The sequence below is a fragment of the Staurois parvus genome, unplaced genomic scaffold (assembly GCF_062004578.1).
Source record: "Staurois parvus isolate SC_StPar_1 unplaced genomic scaffold, SC_StPar_1.0 ptg001972l, whole genome shotgun sequence".
Lineage (NCBI taxonomy): Eukaryota > Metazoa > Chordata > Amphibia > Anura > Ranidae > Staurois > Staurois parvus.
In genome coordinates this window covers 70,049-83,469 of record NW_028319768.1, presented here as the reverse complement: position 1 = coordinate 83,469, position 13,421 = coordinate 70,049, and the positions used below count along the sequence as shown (strand labels likewise).

At 51.8% G+C, this 13,421-nt stretch overlaps 1 protein-coding gene across 1 annotated transcript in view; it reads right to left on the bottom strand.

Annotated features, from left to right (window-relative positions):
* The window catches only part of LOC149433129 (rab-like protein 3), a gene marked incomplete at its 3' end in the record, with an annotated part of 39,949 nt that extends 27,678 nt beyond the window's left edge, over positions 1 to 12,271 (bottom strand). The window contains exons 1-3 of the mRNA XM_089664621.1: positions 12,180 to 12,271; positions 4,556 to 4,647; positions 1,533 to 1,662 (exon numbers count right to left, since the gene is read on the bottom strand). Of these exons, the coding sequence (XP_089520747.1) occupies positions 1,533 to 1,662; positions 4,556 to 4,647; positions 12,180 to 12,225 (268 nt within the window). The remainder of the gene's footprint in view (positions 1 to 1,532; positions 1,663 to 4,555; positions 4,648 to 12,179) is intronic.
* Positions 12,272 to 13,421: the final 1,150 nt, after the last annotated feature.

The window sequence follows — 13,421 nt, the reverse complement described above, 5'->3', positions numbered from 1 at the left end:
CCGGTACACCTGTGCAAGACTGAAGGGGAGGAGCCGGTACACCTGTGCAAGACTGAAGGGGAGGAGCCGGTACACCTGTGCAAGACTGAAGGGGAGGAGCCGGTACACCTGTGCAAGACTGACGGGGAGGAGCCGGTACACCTGTGCAAGACTGACGGGGAGGAGCCGGTACACCTGTGCAAGACTGACGGGGAGGAGCCGGTACACCTGTGCAAGACTGACGGGGAGGAGCCGGTACACCTGTGCAAGACTGACGGGGAGGAGCCGGTACACCTGTGCAAGACTGACGGGGAGGAGCCGGTACACCTGTGCAAGACTGACGGGGAGGAGCCGGTACACCTGTGCAAGACTGAAGGGGAGGAGCCGGTACGCCTGTGCAAGACTGAAGGGGAGGAGCCGGTAAACCTGTGCAAGACTGAAGGGGAGGAGCCGGTATACCTGTGCAAGACTGAAGGGGAGGAGCCGGTACACCTGTGCAAGACTGAAGGGGAGGAGCCGGTACACCTGTGCAAGACTGACGGGGAGGAGCCGGTACACCTGTGCAAGACTGACGGGGAGGAGCCGTTACACCTGTGCAAGACTGACGGGGAGGAGCCGGTACACCTGTGCAAGACTGACGGGGAGGAGCCGGTACACCTGTGCAAGACTGACGGGGAGGAGCCGGTACACCTGTGCAAGACTGAGGGGAGGAGCCGGTACACCTGTGCAAGACTGAGGGGAGGAGCCGGTACACCTGTGCAAGACTGAGGGGAGGAGCCGGTACACCTGTGCAAGACTACGGGGAGGAGCCGGTACACCTGTGCAAGACTGACGGGGAGGAGCCGGTACACCTGTGCAAGACTGACGGGGAGGAGCCGGTACACCTGTGCAAGACTGACGGGGAGGAGCCGGTACACCTGTGCAAGACTGAGGGGAGGAGCCGGTACACCTGTGCAAGACTGAGGGGAGGAGCCGGTACACCTGTGCAAGACTGAAGGGGAGGAGCAGGTACACCTGTGAAAGACTGAAGGGGAGGAGCAGGTACACCTGTGAAAGACTGAAGGGGAGGAGCAGGTACACCTGTGAAAGACTGAAGGGGAGGAGCCGGTACACCTGTGCAAGACTGAAGGGGAGGAGCCGGTACACCTGTGCAAGACTGAAGGGGAGGAGCCGGTACACCTGTGAAAGACTGAAGGGGAGGAGCCGGTACACCTGTGCAAGACTGAAGGGGAGGAGCCGTACACCTGTGCAAGACTGAAGGGGAGGAGCCGGTACACCTGTGAAAGACTGAAGGGGAGGAGCCGGTACACCTGTGCAAGACTGAAGGGGAGGAGCCGGTACACCTGTGCAAGACTGAAGGGGAGGAGCCGGTACACCTGTGCAAGACTGAAGGGGAGGAGCCGTACACCTGTGCAAGACTGAAGGGGTGGAGCAGGTACACCTGTGCAAGACTGAAGGGGAGGAGCCGCTACACCTGTGCAAGACTGAGGGGAGGAGCCGGTACACCTGTGCAAGACTGAAGAGCAGGCCGGTGGGAGGGTTTAGGTGCTCACCATTGATGCCATTGTAGAAGGCGGCTCTGGCCTTCTTTACACTGCTGACGCTGCCGACCGATCCCCCAACGTCCCAAAGCTCGATGAAAAACGTCTTCTCCTCCGGGGTCCCCTCCTTGTATTCATGCAGCTGGAAAACAATTAGGAAGCAATGAGATTCAGCCTTAAAGTGGTTGTCACCCTCCATACCCCCAGTACAGTGACCGGCCTCAGGTGATACACAGAGATGAAACAAATCCTCTTACAGTTATACCTGTTTATCTGCCGCCATCTATCCCCTACATAAGTGCAGAATTTTCTCGCTCAGCTCTGAAAAGCAGGGGATGGGGAGCTGAAGTTACATCAGTGAGGAGAGCGCTGAGAGCTGATTGGAGGGAAGAGACAAATCCCCCCTCACAGGAACAGTGCTGAGGCTGTCAATCGCAGGCTGTGCTCTCCCTTGTCACCATTTTTCTCTTGGTGTCAGGAAAACTCATCAGAAGAGGCTCATGCTGATAGCAGAGGAATGAGGCAGCAGACAGAAATGACACTTAGTGCTCTGGACTGAGACAAGTACACACTATAGAGGGAAATGCTTTGTTCATATTTCAGGCCTGAGGTTTACAAGCACTTTAACCACTTCTGGACCAGCGACGTCGCTGGACTTTCAGTGGTTGTACCGGAGTGATGGCTGCAGCTCTCTTGGGATCTCCCTGGCCGGACAGCCAGAATCGCCTTTGTGCCGATTCTGTGCCGCCGCTCGGCGTCAAGGCCCAGACGCCGGGAGGCCGCACATCTGCGTGCGGCTGGCGCCAAGAGGTTACGCAACACTGGGGGACCCGAAGGCCCTGGTATGGATTCTGCAGACTCATCTGCAGAATGTTCACATTCTGCAGATGAGTCACAGTTGCCGGGGATGTGGCGGCCGCCTGCTCCTTGACAACCATGACAGGTACAGGTTGCTAAGGATGCTGGCGGCAGCCAGCTGCTTGACAACCTTGTAGAACCATACACATTCATGTAACTATCACGTGCCGGGACCGCTACTTAATTGCTACGTGTTTATTGATTTCCTTTTGGGAATTGAGCTTTATGCGACATTCAGGGAAAATGTTGGGACGCCTGAATACTGCATGAGGTCGGCATTAGTGGGCGGAGCCCATTATGCGGTACACAGAATACTGCGATCTAGTTTGGCTGGTTGTACTTTTTCGTAGTCACTTCCCATCGTGAAGAGGCGCCGCAGTCACCCGCCATCCGTCAGAACTTCACATATATCGATTCTTTACTATTTATTATTGCAGACTGTGATTGTAATTCAAAGCAGCACCAGCAGCCAAGCAGCTCATAGGAGGAGAGAGCAGGGTGACGGAGAGGGGAGCTCATCCCTGTGCTGCTTCTCCTTTCACAGTCCAATCACAGGTTGGGGGCGGGTCCAGGATGAACTAAGCTTAGAGCGGTGGTCTCCAAACTGCGTGCTGGGAAGGGGACAATGATGGGGCACTATTCCTCCCCCCACTGACACCAATGATGGGACACTATTCCTCCCACTGACACCAATGATGGGACACTATTCCTCCCACTGACACCAATGATGGGGCACTATTCCTCCCACTGACACCAATGATGGGACACTATTCCTCCCACTGATACCAATGATGGGGCACTATTACTCCCACTGACACCAATGATGGGGCACTATTCCTCCCACTGACACCAATGATGGGGCACTATTCCTCCCACTGACACCAATGATGGGACACTATTCCTCCCACTGACACCAATGATGGGGCACTATTCCTCCCACTGGCACCAATGATGGGACACTATTCCTCCCACTGGCACCAATGATGGGACACTATTCCTCCCACTGACACCAATGATGGGACACTATTCCTCCCACTGACACCAATGATGGGGCACTATTCCTCCCACTGACACCAATGATGGGACACTATTCCTCCCACTGACACCAATGATGGGGCACTATTCCTCCCACTGACACCAATGATGGGACACTATTCCTCCCACTGACACCAATGATGGGACACTATTCCTCCCACTGACACCAATGATGGGACACTATTCCTCCCACTGACACCAATGATGGGACACTATTCCTCCCACTGATACCAATGATGGGACACTATTCCTCCCACTGACACCAATGATGGGACACTATTCCTCCCACTGATACCAATGATGGGGCACTATTCCTCCCACTGACACCAATGATGGGGCACTATTCCTCCCACTGACACCAATGATGGGGCACTATTCCTCCCACTGACACCAATGATGGAGCACTATTCCTCCCACTGACACCAATGATGGGGCACTATTCCTCCCACTGACACCAATGATGGGGCACTATTCCTCCCACTGACACCAATGATGGGGCACTATTCCTCCCACTGACACCAATGATGGGGCACTATTCCTCCCACTGACACCAATGATGGAGCACTATTCCTCCCACTGACACCAATGATGGGGCACTATTCCTCCCACTGACACCAATGATGGGGCACTATTCCTCCCACTGACACCAATGATGGGGCACTATTCCTCCCACTGACACCAATGATGGGGCACTATTCCTCCCACTGACACCAATGATGGGGCACTATTCCTCCCACTGACACCAATGATGGAGCACTATTCCTCCCACTGACACCAATGATGGGGCACTATTCCTCCCACTGACACCAATGATGGGGCACTATTCCTCCCTGTGACACCAATGATGGGGCACTATTCCTCCCACTGACACCAATGATGGGGCACTATTCCTCCCACTGACACCAATGATGGGGCACTATTCCTCCCACTGACACCAATGATGGGGCACTATTCCTCCCACTGACACCAATGATGGGGCACTATTCCTCCCACTGACACCAATGATGGGGCACTATTCCTCCCACTGACACCAATGACGGGACACTATTCCTCCCACTGACACCAATGATGAGGTCCGGCCCCCAAAGTCTGAAGGACAGTAAATTGGCCCTGTGTTTAGATTGTTGATAACGGGGACTCACCCTGACATCCACGGAACAGCCGACAGTCCAGGACGGGTTCCCCAGGACTTGGTTCTGACACAGCAGATGGACGAGGGAGGATTTCCCCACTCCTGGGAACAGGGAGAGCAACCGTCAGATCGTCTCTGGGGTCCTTGTAGGGACCGCTAACAGGATGTGCAACTAAAACCCACACGGTCCTTGTAGGGACAGATTACAGAATGATGAGAACAATCAACCTATGATGTCCTAGAGGGCCGAGAACCAATCGTATTCTGGTCCCTGTAGGAACCGAGTACAAGGGGGGCTTTGATATTAATATGTAGCAGTCCATGCAGGGACTGTGTACAGACTGATCCAAGTACGGGGCAGATGTTATATTCCTGGTGTTATGGTCCCTGGAGTATGGAGTCCCTCATAATGTATTATGGTCCTTGTAAGGACTGGCTTTATATGAGTCCAATAATAATGTATTATGGTCCCTGTAAGGACTGGCTTTATATGAGTCCCTGATAATATTGTATTATGGTCCCCCTAAGGACTGGCTTTATACTAGTTTCCAATACTAATGTATTATGGTCCCTGTAAGGACTGGCTATATATTACATCTTGATAATGATGTATTATGGTCCTCGTTGGGAAAGACTTTAAATTGGTCCTTGATTATAATGTATTATAGTCCCTGTAAGAACTGATTTTATATTAGTCTCTGATATCAATGTATTATGGTCCCCATCATGGTCACCTTTACATAAGTCCCCAATAGCTATTGTGTGATGGTCTCTGTAAGGACTGGCTTTATATTAGTCCCTGTTATTACGGTTTAATGGTCCCAGTAGGGACTGCCTTTTTTGTCAAAGATAATACTGTATTATAGTCCCTGTAAGAACTGATGTATTATGGTCCCTGTTGAGAATGACTTTAACTTAGTCCCTATTAATATTAAGGAGATCTCGCTTTGTATTAGTCCCTGATAACAATGTAGTATGGTCCCTGTAAGGACAAACTGTATACGATTTCCTAATATTAAATGCATGATGGTTCCTGTAGGGACTGACTTTATGTTAGTCCTTGAAAATCATGTGCTATAGTCCCTGCAGTGTGTGACTTCATATTACTCCCCAATAACAACGTAATATAGTCCTTGTAAGGGATGTTAAATTAGACCCTCATATTCAAGTATTATGGTCCCTGTAGGGACTGACTCTGTATTACTCCCCGATAACAATGCGCTCTATTCCCTCTACATACCGGCTTTAAATTAGTCCCTGATAATACAGTGAGGAACAGAAGTATTTGAACCCCCTGCGATTCTGCAAGTTCTCCCACTTCTCCATCACGGAGGGTCTGACATTCACATTGCAGGGGATTCCCACTCTGAGGACAGAATTCAGGAATCACATTGCAGGGGATTCCCACTCTGAGGACAGAATTCAGGAGATCACATTGCAGGGAATTCCCACTCTGAGGACAGAATTCAGGAGATCACATTGCAGGGGATTCCCACTCTGAGGACAGAATTCAGGAGATCACATTGCAGGGGATTCCCACTCTGAGGACAGAATTCAGGAGATCACATTGCAGGGGATTCCCACTCTGAGGACAGAATTCAGGAGATCACATTGCAGGGGATTCCCACTCTGAGGACAGAATTCAGGAGATCACATTGCAGGGGATTCCCACTCTGAGGACAGAATTCAGGAGATCACATTGCAGGGGATTCCCACTCTGAGGACAGAATTCAGGAGATCACATTGCAGGGGATTCCCACTCTGAGGACAGAATTCAGGAGATCACACTGCAGGGGATTCCCACTCTGAGGACAGAATTCAGGAGATCACACTGCAGGGGATTCCCACTCTGAGGACAGAATTCAGGAGATCACACTGCAGGGGATTCCCACTCTGAGGACAGAATTCAGGAATCACATTGCAGGGGATTCCCACTCTGAGGACAGAATTCAGGAGATCACATTGCAGGGGATTCCCACTCTGAGGACAGAATTCAGGAGATCACATTGCAGGGGATTCCCACTCTGAGGACAGAATTCAGGAGATCACATTGCAGGGGATTCCCACTCTGAGGACAGAATTCAGGAGATCACATTGCAGGGGATTCCCACTCTGAGGACAGAATTCAGGAGATCACATTGCAGGGGATTCCCACTCTGAGGACAGAATTCAGGAGATCACATTGCAGGGGATTCCCACTCTGAGGACAGAATTCAGGAGATCACATTGCAGGGGATTCCCACTCTGAGGACAGAATTCAGGAGATCACATTGCAGGGGATTCCCACTCTGAGGACAGAATTCAGGAGATCACATTGCAGGGGATTCCCACTCTGAGGACAGAATTCAGGAGATCACATTGCAGGGGATTCCCACTCTGAGGACAGAATTCAGGAGATCACATTGCAGGGGATTCCCACTCTGAGGACAGAATTCAGGAGATCACATTGCAGGGGATTCCCACTCTGAGGACAGAATTCAGGAGATCACATTGCAGGGGATTCCCACTCTGAGGACAGAATTCAGGAGATCACACTGCAGGGGATTCCCACTCTGAGGACAGAATTCAGGAATCACATTGCAGGGGATTCCCACTCTGAGGACAGAATTCAGGAGATCACATTGCAGGGGATTCCCACTCTGAGGACAGAATTCAGGAGATCACATTGCAGGGGATTCCCACTCTGAGGACAGAATTCAGGAGATCACATTGCAGGGGATTCCCACTCTGAGGACAGAATTCAGGAGATCACATTGCAGGGGATTCCCACTCTGAGGACAGAATTCAGGAATCACATTGCAGGGGATTCCCACTCTGAGGACAGAATTCAGGAATCACATTGCAGGGGATTCCCACTCTGAGGACAGAATTCAGGAGATCACATTGCAGGGGATTCCCACTCTGAGGACAGAATTCAGGAGATCACATTGCAGGGGATTCCCACTCTGAGGACAGAATTCAGGAGATCACATTGCAGGGGATTCCCACTCTGAGGACAGAATTCAGGAGATCACATTGCAGGGGATTCCCACTCTGAGGACAGAATTCAGGAGATCACATTGCAGGGGATTCCCACTCTGAGGACAGAATTCAGGAGATCACATTGCAGGGGATTCCCACTCTGAGGACAGAATTCAGGAGATCACATTGTATGATTTGTAAAGAATGTATTTGTCTCGCACGGCTGAACAGAAGTATTTGAACCCCTGAGAAGGAGCAAGAATTCTGGCTCCCAAAGCCCTGTTACTGCGCCTTTATAAAGTCCCCCTCTACTCCACTCATTCATCTCACTTAGTAGCCCCTGTGTGAGCTCTATAAAGACACCTGTCCACCCCACAGTCAGTCAGACGCCAACTACTACCATGGGCAAGACCAAAGAGCTGTCAAAAAAGACACCAGAGACAGAATTGTGGACCTCCACAAGGCTGGAAAGGGCTACGGGGCAATTGTCAAGCAGCTTGGTGAAAATAGATCAACTGTTGGAGCAATTGTTAGAAAATGGAAGAGGCTGAAGACGACTGTCAGTCTCCCTCGGACTGGGGCTCCATGCAAGATGTCCCCTTGTGGGGTATCACTGATGAGAAGAAAGGTGAGGAATCAGCCCAGAACTACAAGGGAGGAGCTGGTCAATGACATGAAGAGAGCTGGGACCACAGTTTCACAGGTCACTGTCGGTAGAACACTACGACATCATGGTTTCCAATCATGCATTGCACGGAAGGTTCCCCTGCTCCAGTCATCACATGTCCAGGCCCGTCTGAAGGTTCCCCCGCTCCAGTCATCACATGTCCAGGCCCGTCTGAAGGTTCCCCCGCTCCAGTCATCACATGTCCAGGCCCGTCTGAAGGTTCCCCCGCTCCAGTCATCACATGTCCAGGCCCGTCTGAAGGTTCCCCTGCTCCAGTCATCACATGTCCAGGCCCGTCTGAAGGTTCCCCCGCTCCAGTCATCACATGTCCAGGCCCGTCTGAAGGTTCCCCCGCTCCAGTCATCACATGTCCAGGTCCGTCTGAAGGTTCCCCCGCTCCAGTCATCACATGTCCAGGTCCGTCTGAAGGTTCCCCCGCTCCAGTCATCACATGTCCAGGTCCGTCTGAAGGTTCCCCCGCTCCAGTCATCACATGTCCAGGCCCGTCTGAAGGTTCCCCTGATCAAGTCATCACATGTCCAGGCCCGTCTGAAGGTTCCCCCGCTCCAGTCATCACATGTCCAGGCCCGTCTGAAGGTTCCCCTGATCAAGTCATCACATGTCCAGGCCCGTCTGAAGGTTCCCCCGCTCCAGTCATCACATGTCCAGGCCCGTCTGAAGGTTCCCCCGCTCCAGTCATCACATGTCCAGGCCCGTCTGAAGGTTCCCCCGCTCCAGTCATCACATGTCCAGGCCCGTCTGAAGGTTCCCCCGCTCCAGTCATCACATGTCCAGGCCCCTCTGAAGGTTCCCCCGCTCCAGTCATCACATGTCCAGGCCCGTCTGAAGGTTCCCTTGCTCCAGTCATCACATGTCCAGGCTCGTCTGAAGGTTCCCTTGCTCCAGTCATCACATGTCCAGGCCCGTCTGAAGGTTCCCTTGCTCCAGTCATCACATGTCCAGGCCCGTCTGAAGGTTCCCTTGCTCCAGTCATCACATGTCCAGGCCCGTCTGAAGGTTCCCCTGATCAAGTCATCACATGTCCAGGCCCGTCTGAAGGTTCCCCTGCTCAAGTCATCACATGTCCAGGCCCGTCTGAAGGTTCCCCTGATCAAGTCATCACATGTCCAGGCCCCTCTGAAGGTTCCCCTGCTCCAGTCATCACATGTCCAGGCCCGTCTGAAGGTTCCCCTGCTCCAGTCATCACATGTCCAGACCCGTCTGAAGGTTCCCCTGCTCCAGTCATCACATGTCCAGGCCCGTCTGAAGGTTCCCCTGCTCCAGTCATCACATGTCCAGGCCCGTCTGAAGGTTCCCCCGCTCCAGTCATCACATGTCCAGGCCCCTCTGAAGGTTGCCAATGACCATCTGGATGATGCAGAGGAGGCATGGGAGAAAGTCATGTGGTCAGAGGAGACCAAAGGAGAACTTTTTGGTCTAAACTTCACTCGTCGTGTTTGGAAGAAAAAGAAGGATGAGTTGCATCCCAAGAACACCATCCCTACTGTGAAGCATGGGGGTGGTAACATCATGCTTTGGGGGTGCTTTTCTGTGAAGGGGACAGGATGTCTGCACTGTATTAAGGAGAGGATGAATGGGGCCATTTATTGTGAGATTTTCAGCAACAACCTCCTTCCCTCAGTCAGAGCATTGAAGATGGGTCGTGGCTGGGTCTTCCAACATGACAACGACCCGAAGCACACAGCCAGGAGAACCAAGGAGTGGCTCCGTAAGAAGCATATCAAGGTTCTGGAGTGGCCTAGCCAGTCTCCACACCTAAATCCAATAGAACATCTTTGGAGGGAGCTGAAACTCCGTGTTGCTCAGCGACAGCCCAGAAACCTGACAGATCTAGAGGAGATCGGTGTGGAGGAGTCGGCCAAAATCCCTGTTGCAGTGCAAACCTGGCCAAGGACTACAGGAAACGTCTGACCTCTGTAATTGCAGACAAAGACTTCTGTACCAAATATTAACCGGATCTTCTCAGGGGTTCAAATCCTTCTGTTCAGCCGTGCGAGACAAATACATTCTTTACAAATCATACAATGTGATCTCCTGAATTCTGTCCTCAGAGTGGGAATCCCCTGCAATGTGAATGTCAGACCCTCCATGATGGAGAAGTGGGAGAACTTGCAGAATCGCAGGGGGTTCAAATACTTCTGTTCCTCACTGTATATGATGGTCCCTGTAAGGCAGTGTTTCTCAACTCCAGTCCTCATGGACCCCCAACAGGTCATGTTTTCAGGATTTCCCTCAGATGAAACAGCTGTGGTAATTACTAAGGCAGTGAAACTGATCAAATCACCTGTGCAAAATAATGGAAATCCTGAAAACATGACCTGTTGGGGGTCCATGAGGACTGGAGTTGAGAAACACTGCTGTAGGGACTGGCTCTGTATTAGTCCCTGATAATATATGATGGTCCCTGTAGGGACTGGCTCTGTATTAGTCCCTGATAATATATGATGGTCCCTGTAGGGACTGGCTCTGTATTAGTCCCTGATAATATATGATGGTCCCTGTAGGGACTGGCTCTGTATTAGTCCCTGATAATATATGATGGTCCCTGTAGGGACTGGCTCTGTATTAGTCCCTGATAATATATGATGGTCCCTGTAGGGACTGGCTCTGTATTAGTCCCTGATAATATATGATGGTCCCTGTAGGGACTGGCTCTGTATTAGTCCCTGATAATATATGATGGTCCCTGTAGGGACTGGCTCTGTATTAGTCCCTGATAATATATGATGGTCCCTGTAGGGACTGGCTCTGTATTAGTCCCTGATAATATATGATGGTCCCTGTAGTGACTGGCGATGTATTAGTCTCTGATAAGTGTGATGGTCCTTGTAGGGACTGGCTCTGTATTAGTCCCTGATAATATATGATGGTCCCTGTAGTGACTAGCGATGTATTAGTCCCTGATAATATATGATGGTCCCTGTAGTGACTGGCGATGTATTAGTCCCTGATAATATATGATGGTCCCTGTAGTGACTAGCGATGTATTAGTCCCTGATAATATATGATGGTCCCTGTAGGGACTGGCTCTGTATTAGTCCCTGATAATATATGATGGTCCCTGTAGTGACTAGCGATGTATTAGTCCCTGATAATATATGATGGTCCCTGTAGTGACTAGCGATGTATTAGTCCCTGATAATATATGATGGTCCCTGTAGGGACTGGCGATGTATTAGTCCCTGATAATATATGATGGTCCCTGTAGTGACTGGCGATGTATTAGTCTCCAATAAGTGTAATGGTCCCTGTAGGGACTGGCTCTGTATTAGTCCCTGATAATATATGATGGTCCCTGTAGTGACTGGCTCTGTATTAGTCCCTGATAATATATGATGGTCCCTGTAGTGACTGGCGATGTATTAGTCCCTGATAATATATGATGGTCCCTGTAGTGACTGGCGATGTATTAGTCTCTGATAAGTGTGATGGTCCTTGTAGGGACTGGCTCTGTATTAGTCCCTGATAATATATGATGGTCCCTGTAGTGACTAGCGATGTATTAGTCCCTGATAATATATGATGGTCCCTGTAGTGACTAGCGATGTATTAGTCCCTGATAATATATGATGGTCCCTGTAGGGACTGGCTCTGTATTAGTCCCTGATAATATATGATGGTCCCTGTAGTGACTAGCGATGTATTAGTCCCTGATAATATATGATGGTCCCTGTAGTGACTAGCGATGTATTAGTCCCTGATAATATATGATGGTCCCTGTAGGGACTGGCGATGTATTAGTCCCTGATAATATATGATGGTCCCTGTAGTGACTGGCGATGTATTAGTCTCCAATAAGTGTAATGGTCCCTGTAGGGACTGGCTCTGTATTAGTCCCTGATAATATATGATGGTCCCTGTAGGGACTGGCTCTGTATTAGTCCCTGATAATATATGATGGTCCCTGTAGGGACTGGCTGTGTATTAGTCCCTGATAAAGGAGTAGGATGGTCCCTGCTGTCCCCTCCCCCCGGGTTCCCCTCACCTGAGTCCCCCAGCACCAGGACCTTCACCCTATCCAGAGCCGCCATGTTGCGCGGCCGCCCCTCCCCCCGGATCTCTTCTGTTGCTATGACAACCGCAGCCGATTGGCCAACTATACTCTGCTCCAAAAATGGACTGGACGTGAACCGGAAGTACACCAGACTGCGTTCCACGATGGCACGCTACCAGTCTGAGCCTCTGGCGGTAATTTTCGATGCCGTCGGCGGTATCCCGGGAGGTATCGGTGTCCGCTTCACAGGAGGGAGTCACACCGATATCTGCATGGCCAGAAATGACTTCAGAGTACCAGGGACTGGCTGCTTGCCCTCTTCCAATATGGCGCCTGGTAGAGTGACATCACTGGTGTGCGCCGGGTAGTCCTGCACAGCGGTGTGTTCAGAGGAAGAGAAGCGGTGTAAGTACCGGCCGGGGGGGGGATTTATCACTGCCCGGGGCCCCAAAATTACCTCCACATGACTCATCACGATAGTAACAGGTGTCAATGAGCCGTGATATGGCCGCCCCCCATTTGACACCATATCCTGGTGTCAGATCTGAGCTGTTCACCTTCCCCTTAGAAACTGCTGCTCTCCGCTCCCTCCGGAGGGATTACAGAACTAAAGAGAGGGTTATAGATACAGCAGATTGTATATGATGGAGGCTCCACCGACAGAACATGGCCTTCCCCTCCCCCACAAGTACCCGGCTCCCCTACATGTGCCTGCCTTCCCCTCCCCCACAAGTACCCGCCTCCCCTACATGTGCCTGCCTTCCCCTCCCCCACAAGTACCCGCCTCCCCTACATGTGCCTGCCTTCCCCTCCCCCACAAGTACCCGCCTCCCCCACAAGTACCCGCCTCCCCTACATGTGCCTGCCTTCCCCTCCCCCACAAGTACCCACCTCCCCTACATTTGCCAGCCTTCCCCTCCCCCACTGATACCCCCCTCTCCCAGAGCTACCCGCCTTTTCCTCCCCCGCAGATACCCACCCCTCCCCCACAGGTACTCGCCTTCACTTCCCCCACTGGTACCCCCTCTCCCAGAGCTACCTGCCTTTTCCCTCCTCTTCCACACAGGGACCTGCCTTTCCCTTCCCCTCCCCCACTGGTACCCGCCTTTCCCTTCCCCTCCCCCACTGGTACCCGCCTTCCCCTCCCCTTCCACACATGTGCCTGCCTTTCCCTCCCCCACAAGTAGCTACCTTTTCGTTCCCTCCCCCACAGGTACCCATCTTCCCCTCCCC